Here is a 9,632-nt window from a genome sequence, read left to right as displayed (position 1 = left end):
ATGAAATGACGAACGTAGTAAGTTAAGTCACATTTATACATTAAAGGATTTAAATATATGTGTTACCCTCTTTCTTGTTTAGTGTTTGTTCGCCATTGTACGTCCATCGAACTAACGTTAATTAAAATAATAATAAGCTGAGATTAAGACGCACTCCAACAATGTACAGTTATAAAAACACAAGAAGAACAGTGAAAGTTAATAGTCTGCTGCATTCGTTTATGCGACTGTAAAATTTTGATTTATCAGTTTACAATGAATAATACTTTTATGTATGTAGTTTGGTAGCTATGCTTTGAACAAAAACGACAATTTAATTAATTAAAGCGATGATACTTACTAGAACATATCTATCATATACTATTTGTTAATTCGATAAACCATGACTTTTGGTTTGAAAGCAGGCTGTGAAATGCCTCAGCTGTTTAACAGTCATAGTATTCACTCAGGTTTGTGCGAGCTTCCTCACTGGGATTCGTCAGATGTTAGATTGGTGTAACTACATATGTCGTCTATTTTATCCAAGTAATTATTTGTTATCTTTCATCTCCAACACAGCAGGTGTTATTCAAACTGTCAATCAGGGATTTCATGAGTTATCATCACATTGATTTGACCGATTTGTGATATCTTTTGTCATAACATTATCCTAATTAACACTAAATATATGAACTGCTGTTAATACTTGAGAGTTTTATAATATCATTCACTGGTTTACTTACGGTAGTAATATCAGTGTTAATAAGGAAGCATATTGTTATTTTTTATTTATCTGTTTATCAGTAATTAAACCAAAGTTATGTCGCAACTTTTTGTCTGGCATACCATGCAACTGCTAGATAGAACATTTATGCGGTTCATTGGATTTCATATTATATCCTTTCACCAAACAATACTTAAGTTCAAGTTATGTCACAATAGTTATGCCACTAAACTTTAAATACCGAGGCTTAAGTTTGGACTCAGCCTCACTTTCTTCATTTCAAATACCCGGGTAATTTCTATGGTTTCCGTACTTTGAAGGTAGCTCAATGCAAGAACCTATACTGGATTAATCAGTCACGAAAGGAAATTAATTTTATTAATTGTAAAAATTTTTAAAGTATTCAAAAACAAGCCTTGCTTAATGATTTCTTATTGTTTTCTACATTTTACATCTTCTCTTTATCATTTACAGGCTTGCAAAAGCGAAAATTGGCGCTAGGCGTATTGCTAGACGAATAGCGAAATGTGGATTTCCGTGTCATTTTAGTAAATATCGTGTAGTTAATATTATGGCTACTTGTAAATTACCATTCGGTGTCAGATTAGAAGAATTAGTCAAAGAACGACCGATGCAAATGAGGTATTTTTTGTAAAAAGATCTATATTTTGTTTTCGAAATCTTAATTATTTTTATGGTACATAAATTAGAGCATTTTTTTATTCATTGGTCGTTTTATAGTAAAAGACATGTACTTGACACATGAAATTACTAGATCATATTTTAAGTCATTAAAGCTAATGACCACGTCAAGAACGTGATCCGTTGGATTCAATTATAATTTTTCGGCTTTTGGTTTTTACGCGTCATCCACTTGTCCATGGAGTCAGTCATGGACTGTTCATTTCAGTTGTTTATTTTACAACTGTTTAGGATTTTAGTATCAAAGGGCATACTAATTTCACAGGTGTTAAAATGACGTCTAGTGCTTTCATATTTTTATTAGTTATCTAACTTGGATTGGTTCTTGACCCTAAGAAAATTCAACAATCTCCACAACCTCTATACTAAAATCAAGTGTTGACAGACTCAAAATGTATTTCAAATAGGACTTCCCACTGATCACCTTCAGGTTTCCAACGCTGTTTACTTTGTTTCTGTTTGTCACAATCCTCTTGAAGTGAGTCATAGTCGAGATTAATCATGCAGGTTTAGGTGAAGATAGACCTATTCTAACGGTGGAGTGTTCAGTCAGTTTTTTAAATACCTTACTTTCAACTGGATTTGCATCTCGCTGGATTTATATAAGATTAACCATCGAATAATATTTGTAGCACTCATACAACAAATATATCAAGGTCAAGCGCACATGCACTCGATTGAAGATTTTAATATACAGCTATACATATGTAAGTCATCGCAGCCCTGGTGTGGCGGAGGGTGGGAAGAGTCCGCTCTCCCTCTCAAAATTCTCATATAGCCCTGCATATATGGCCATTGCTCAGAGACGTTTACTCATTGCCTTCTAGCTGCGGGAATGTTTACGAAGTTGTGAAGATGAGCGAATGTCTGGCGCCTAAACGGGGTTGATTGGTACAGAGGATCCGCCTAGAGGATTTGGAAAGCCCTGATTCCAAACCAATAGTGCTTACGGACTCAAGAATCCTGAGGGAATAAATGGTGTATGAACCAATCATTGGTCACCGGCTACTATGGGACTGCATCTTCTGACGTTGCTCCACTGTCTTGTGGATTAGACCTCTAAGTCAAAGGTTCGGGATGCGGCTTCCTAAGAAAACCACTTTCTTCGGTTTGAGCATCCGGTCGTATCCCAGCTCTCACACAAATCGAATGATTTGTGTTGCGCGTATATATTTTGGTGCCCTATTTGTACCAATAAATAAAACTAGGGTAGGATTAAATCTAAACAACTCTGAATGCAGACAAACTAAGTCATGGGATCAGTTTATAAAGTTGGTAACTTTCGACCAGAACTTTACTGTTAGATGTGGACTATTTGTGTTAGTAGTGAATAGTAGTTGAGAGGTCTTGAGTGATGTGGCTCAGAGTCTGTCATACTGGGACGGATGCATTAATTCTTTATACTCTTATTGATTCTAGGTTTCAGTATCATTTCACAATTTTCATTCCGCAATGTAATTTCTTCTGGTCTATTTTTATATTAAGTCTTCCTTACTATCATCGAGACTACTGATATTATTTTAACACTCTTGATCTCCGTTTAGTCAGTGTCGTTTTGACGTGATGATGTGGTGTGATACCTTATGAAGATTCGTATTTGTGCTAGATCCGACGTTTATTTATTTGATTTAATTAAGGTTTGCTGGAACTCTTAAAGCACAACTATTTTATTACAATAATGTATTAGTGTTTTTGTGACTTGACTATGCAAGAGAGTATTGTATGGCAGGTTAATATTTCTATCCAGACGAGTCAGGGTGTTGCTCTCTCCGAATTTGCCTGAAGAAACTTGACTTTCAAGACGTAGTGAATAAAGTAAGCTCAAAACTTATTTAGTCGATGAACCTCACAAGTAGTAGAACTTCAAATCAATAATTATCAGTCGTTAGATCACAACCCATGTTTTTTCTCATTATATATATATATATATATATATATATATATATATATATATATATATATATATATATAGAGAGAGAGAGAGAGAGAACTACACGTATTCGTTTTTTAACCAAAAACTCATTTATTCATAATTAAATGTCCATACTAAACAATATTGCACATATTTTCCAGTTAAAGATACAGTTCTTTTTACCATTATAAACTGTTTCTTTTTTCTTTTAATATTAGTTACGAACCTGAGCTAGCTCCTGGTCTCACTTTTAAAACTGACATTAATTCAAGTACATCTCTAAAACTTTTTTCAACAGGACGAATAGTTATTATGGGTGAGTTTATTATCTCTATGGTGTTATTACTTTCCTAGTTTATTGCTTGATAATTATCTATTTCAAGCTCTGAAGCTTTAAGTGATAGCATAATTCGTACCTTCTAAGCTGAATATTTAGTTAATTAACTATTATTACCATGTTCTATAGTAATTACTCTGACTTTTTCAACGTAATCGATTAGAGTTTTTGAGTATGAAGCAGGGGAAACTTCCTCATGATTTCAGGTGTACACTGTACAAGTACATAAAACCTATGTCAAACAAAGGTTTTTATTAATTGTTTCCAACTATTTAATATTTTTTGTGTGAATTCAACAGGAAAAATATGTGGCCATAACAAGTTTTTGTTGACTAAGTTATCTTCCAATCAACTCCCAAACATTTGAGTGAAATTCTCTGCTTGACTGGAAACCACAAATGTGTGTGGTTACGTAATCTATTTTCAATTATGTTCTTGTTTGTAGAGCTGTAGTTTAGTGATTGAAAACATTCAGCTTTTAACCGAGTTAGGTATCAAGTGTTTAATTCATACTCTTATCTACTTCAGTTTTGTTAGCTGGGTAATATTACTAGCCAATTAAACCATAAGACAGAATACCTAAATTTGTTTTTACTAAATGAGTTACATCGTTGACTATTTATAACATTAATTTATTTTTAGAGTACTATTTTGAAATATCAACTCGATTTTATTTGTACGTACTCTTGCTTATACGTACATCATTTTCGCGCATATTTTTACATGTTACTGAAAGAAATACTGATATGCTCCAGCTAAGTCGATTTTCGCGGTAACGAACGAAGGCCAATGACACAATGACACGATAGGCTAATCTAATCCGTTGTCCCAGGCCCCGTTAACTAGAGGAAGAAGTCCAAGGCGAAGTAGAGGAATATATATTCCGTAAGCAGCCGAGTACAAGCAAGTCATAAGGGGAAAAAACTCAAACGTATATATACAGCGATAATTTGTCCTTGGGAAGCATTACAAAATAGCACACAAAAGCTACAACGGACCAATAGCGTTTAAGATATTTTACAAGTGGGAAATACGACTTAAAGGTAAAAAGAGCGCCTTTGGCGCGAAAACAAGGAAATTCAAATTTTCAAAATAAAATTACGAAATTAAGCCATTTACCAAGTAAGTTCTGGGGATTTGACATCCCCAACAAATACCAATTATATGATATTTCAATGATGTTTCATCTTCCTCAATATTCTAAATAATTTAGAGAAGGACCTAAATAAAATCTAAATCGCTTACATAAACAATGAATTTTTAATATCATATTTATCATTGCAGCAAGTAGGTTAACAAAGTAAGACTGCGAATGTCTACAAAACATAACTCATAGTACCTTGATACTGATGATAGTTGTTAGCAATATATTTGTCTGAAGTCCTTTTGTCTAAAAAAAGTCTTTGTTTTAATAGTCACTCAGAATTAATTCTTTTCTGTAAAAAGTTTCGCAATTAAATCATTTATGCCTTTCTAACATCAGGTTCCAGTTTAGATTCAATCGGTTCGTTAGTCGAAGAACTAGTTCCAATCGCTGCATTGCATCAAACAGATGAACCAGTTCCAGATGTTAATGATATACAAGAACGTGACGAAGCTCATGTAGTGTTAAAAGCAGCACGATACATGAATATGTTGCCAAATAATGGTGGTTTCAATGGATTAGTTTATGATATTGATGATGAATATCAAAATAGCGATGAAAGTGATTTTTATGAAGATGTAGGCGGTGTTGGTGGTGCTCGGCATAGTTTTTCTACAGATGATTCAACTGACAGCGGGGCTTCTATTGACAGTGGTGGTGTAAGCACTAAAGTAAAGCGTAGAATTAAAAAGAAAAGTCATTTATCTACTGTTATGGGTAATACCTTTTCCTCTGCATCTCAGTTGCGAAATTATGATTCATCGCGATCTGGTGGTCCGCTTCATTTATTAACTCCTAGAGAAGCTGCCAGTTTAGCCTTCTCTAAACGGGCAGCTGGAAATATTGAAGATGCTAAAGATTTAGTAGCAACAGCTGGAGAATTAAGACGTCAACGTGAAATGTTACTTCAAGGGACAACTCAAAATAGTGTACGAACAGAAGCTCGTTCAAATTTTTCTCAAGGTGATCCTACATGGTCCCGTAAAGCTGTTGCTTCAGGATCAACAAAACGTGCTTGTGTGGTCACTTATTCCGGAACAGAGGATAGTGAATCACAAGATTTGTATAATACTGTTGAACTACGTAGTCAAGGTTATACACAATCTAATGTTCCTTCAATTGAACAACAACAACAGCAGCCACATGTTAAAATTGTTCATGCACCATCTTTGATGCCATTGAATTCAACAAATCCTCCGGTACAAGTTTCTACCGTAATGACTCCAATCAATACTGCTGCCAATCCCTTACAATATGTATTGATTAAACCTTCTACAAATATTGGTCAGACAGTTTACAACAATGTAATGCCTACTGTTCAACCAACTATCAGTTATACTACAACACCATGTATTACACCTATACAAACAAACTCTATTGTACAATTGTCCTTACCATTATCAAGTACTGGTGTGGATGGTCAAAATTTAATAACAACAAGTGTCACATCACCTGCTGCCTCTGTTGCTACTACTAATACTACTGTTTATCCTATCCGTCTATCCAATAATATTCTGCCCAATTACATATCATCAGTAAATGATGGCAAGGTTAGTCTTAAATTTATTAAGTGTCCTTCCACTAATAATGATAATAATAATAATAGTAATCCGATCATAATCAAACTGCAATAACTATTTGAACTGGATTTCTTTTGTTTCAATGTATATCAGGCGGTTTTATGCTTGCTTAGCTTGTATATATATATGTGTGTGCGTATTGCCTTCGTTGTTTGTGCTTCCCTTTTTTATTTTCTTCTTTAGTGATTTCTATTTATATACGTATATCTGTTATGTATATCGTTAAAAGATAGACAACTAATAGTAATGGCTTATGGTTCTTTTTTTTTATCTGTATGTCCTGTTAAGTAAATATTGAGAAATCAACAATTCATGACTACATCAATTTTTACAAATACACACCCTTTTTTGTGTATAGATGTGTTTGTATATGTGTATTTGTGCATGTACAATATCCCATTATTTGTTGTTTGGCATTAGTGATAAAAAAATGGTGTTGCATGTATTGAAAATAGCAATAACTTGTTTTTCTTCATATATTAAATTAAAATTTAGATTAATTTAGCTTTAATAATTCCCTATTACTTTTGACGACGTTTATATGCATGTATTAATTTAGTTTGTTTTTTCTTCCTTCATTTAAAAAGAACATTTCTACTATGGGCATAAGTGTGTAATTTCTCAATATGGTCATCACCCCCCCCCCATAGTTTTCACAATGCACTGATTGTGAGATGCTCGTTTTTTTATTGTACAATATGTTTTATGAAACTGTCAAATGTATTTGTTCGGTTGTGTGTAGTTTCCTTTCACCCTATATCTGTATTTCAATAATTTGTTCTTGTGAATTTGAATGAACCGTTAGATATATTTCATATCGTTTCTTTATATTTGAGTAACATGCTTGGTATATATTTTTTGTTTATTTATAATTATGCATATACATATATAGATTTATATACAGGTATATATATACGTCAGTTTTTGTTTCGTTATTATCTAGAAGGGATTGCTAACGAGTATTTTGCATGCCCGTTCTGTATCTGTTAAGCAATAGAAAAAGAGATGGGACGACAGTGAAAAACAATTCAATGTGTTACATCACATACTATAAGTTCATATCAAAATATTCCTCACAAGGCTATAAAATAGTTATTTTTGGGCTAATGAAACAACAGGTCTATAAAAAGTACATAGTTCGAAGGACAAATAAACGATGGATGTATGCGTAGCTTTATATTTGTTCATACAACTAAATGTTATCATGAGTAGTAGATTTTTCATTTCAATAGGAAAAAAGATCTAAACTTTGATTTCCTGTTAGTATGCACTCATCAGCAACTTGTATACCTATCAAATTGATGAGAGCAATATGACATTAAGAAATTTCTTTATCGTTGAATTACTTCAATATTATTTGTTTCAAATACTGTCAAGTGTTTAGATCTGTTTTTTATGTTCTCAGCTTTTCTTTAGAGTTTTACACCATTTAAAACTTAATAAAGGCATTTCACTAATTATAAACATATTGGGATTCATGTACATGAACAATTAGTCAGTTTAACTGAATTCAAATAAAAACATCGTATGTCATAATCAAATTGTACTGAGAAGAAAAGATTAGAAATAATAAATGAAGATTTGTTTACACTTGTTAAAGAACAGTTAAGCATAATGCTTAGTAAACACTTAACTACATTTTATGATCATTAAATCTTTGAGTAATGTATACGACCTTTTGTTATTCACAGAAAGTAAAAGTTTGGTTCCATTTTAAAGTCTGAATATAAATAAGTAAACTACCTTGAAATTTATATCATTCACTAAATAATATTTCTAAAAGAACATTTAAAAAATTAGGCGTCTTATTACTGTAGACTCATAGCTTAAAAGATTAGATGTTAACCAATCAAACTGATTGATTAGTTCCATTCCACCTCACATGATTCTTCATGTTTAATGATTGGATAGTACTTCTCAAACTCCAGATACCTGTGCAACCCAATCCATAATAAATTTATTCGTCGTTATATTCATTATTTATATCTTCTGTCGTTCTCAAAGATTAAGTGTATTGTACAGTAAATATGAAAGTGAAAATGTCATTGATTTCTCTCAAGAGACTGTGTTTAGTTTCTGCTTGTTTCTAAGGCGTTGTGAATTTTTTTCAAAGCATTTTCAATACCTATAATGATATTTTCGAAATATTTTTTAAGCACGATTCATATTACACATTCATTACTCGGTATACCACATCTTAATTAATGTTTCACTCTTGAAATTCTAATATAAATTAAAATCATTCTTCATCTCATAAAACTTATTTGTACTAGTTGTCTATTCAATGTTTATACTCTTGCTTAATTTCACTTGTTCAGTTACTGATTCACATTTTCATTAGGTTTGCTATGTACTTTCCTGTTATAATGGAGTACTTAAGTTTATTTTCCTCAAGTCTTCTATAGATTATCATTGTATAGAAGTAGGTTATTCTGTGAGATTTGATTTGTAAATAGTTTGCATTACGTTATTATTTATAATATAGCTATAGTTATTCTGCTTTATTTGAAACTTTTCCACTTGATTAGATGATGACCTTTGCTACTGGTACTGATACGTATACAAATCACTTAATAGGCTTTCCTAATACAACTCAAATATTTCCAAATGTTTATCAAGTTGATCCAAATTCAATTATACCTGGCCAAACTGCTCCACTTGTCTTTGGATCTTCTTTACTCACTTCATTTCAACCTACAAATAATGTTATTCATCCTCAGATACATTTACCTGCCCCAAGTGTTCTATCTGGTTCACCAAATATTTTTGTTGGAAATTTCTCTTCAGGTATTACTTTAAAGACAGAACCTGTACAAACAGTTGGGAGTGTAACTTCAATTCCTTTCACTCCAACATTTTCTTACCAACAACCTGGAGGTTATAATTGATACCTAAAAATGCAGATATAGATATAATCATCCTTTTTTCTCTCCTCTGTCTTGCACACACGACAACAATAAATCTCATTGTACATAATACAACATATACTAGATTGTCTCATTGTGAGTACCTGCCAAAAAAATCCAATACAGTGCACCAATCATCCAGTATATTTCGTGATTTTTTTTGCACACACAGAATTGTATCTAATAAACACAATTCCTCTGTATACTTGGTTTCATCATTTACAACATTTATTATGAAAAATAAATACTATTCCGAAAGAACTTGTAGATTGAAATGATGTTTTATTTTCTGAAATTTCTTTTAGTTGTTTCAATTATTCATGTTTGAGCAGTACTTTTTTTCACCAT

At 32.3% G+C, this 9,632-nt stretch overlaps 1 protein-coding gene across 1 annotated transcript in view; it reads left to right on the top strand.

Annotated features, from left to right (window-relative positions):
* Positions 1-9,521, top strand: part of Smp_087520 (TATA-binding protein-related) — a 23,025-nt gene extending 13,504 nt beyond the window's left edge. The window contains exons 4-7 of the mRNA XM_018792629.1: positions 1,178-1,345; positions 3,536-3,633; positions 5,138-6,348; positions 8,907-9,521. Coding sequence (XP_018644376.1) covers positions 1,178-1,345; positions 3,536-3,633; positions 5,138-6,348; positions 8,907-9,266 — 1,837 coding nt within the window. The 3' untranslated portion in view covers positions 9,267-9,521. The remainder of the gene's footprint in view (positions 1-1,177; positions 1,346-3,535; positions 3,634-5,137; positions 6,349-8,906) is intronic.
* Positions 9,522-9,632: the final 111 nt, after the last annotated feature.

Source organism: Schistosoma mansoni (assembly GCF_000237925.1).
Source record: "Schistosoma mansoni, WGS project CABG00000000 data, supercontig 0235, strain Puerto Rico, whole genome shotgun sequence".
NCBI lineage: Eukaryota > Metazoa > Platyhelminthes > Trematoda > Strigeidida > Schistosomatidae > Schistosoma > Schistosoma mansoni.
Note: the sequence above shows the minus strand (reverse complement) of the source record. Positions and strands in the feature narration are given on the sequence as shown.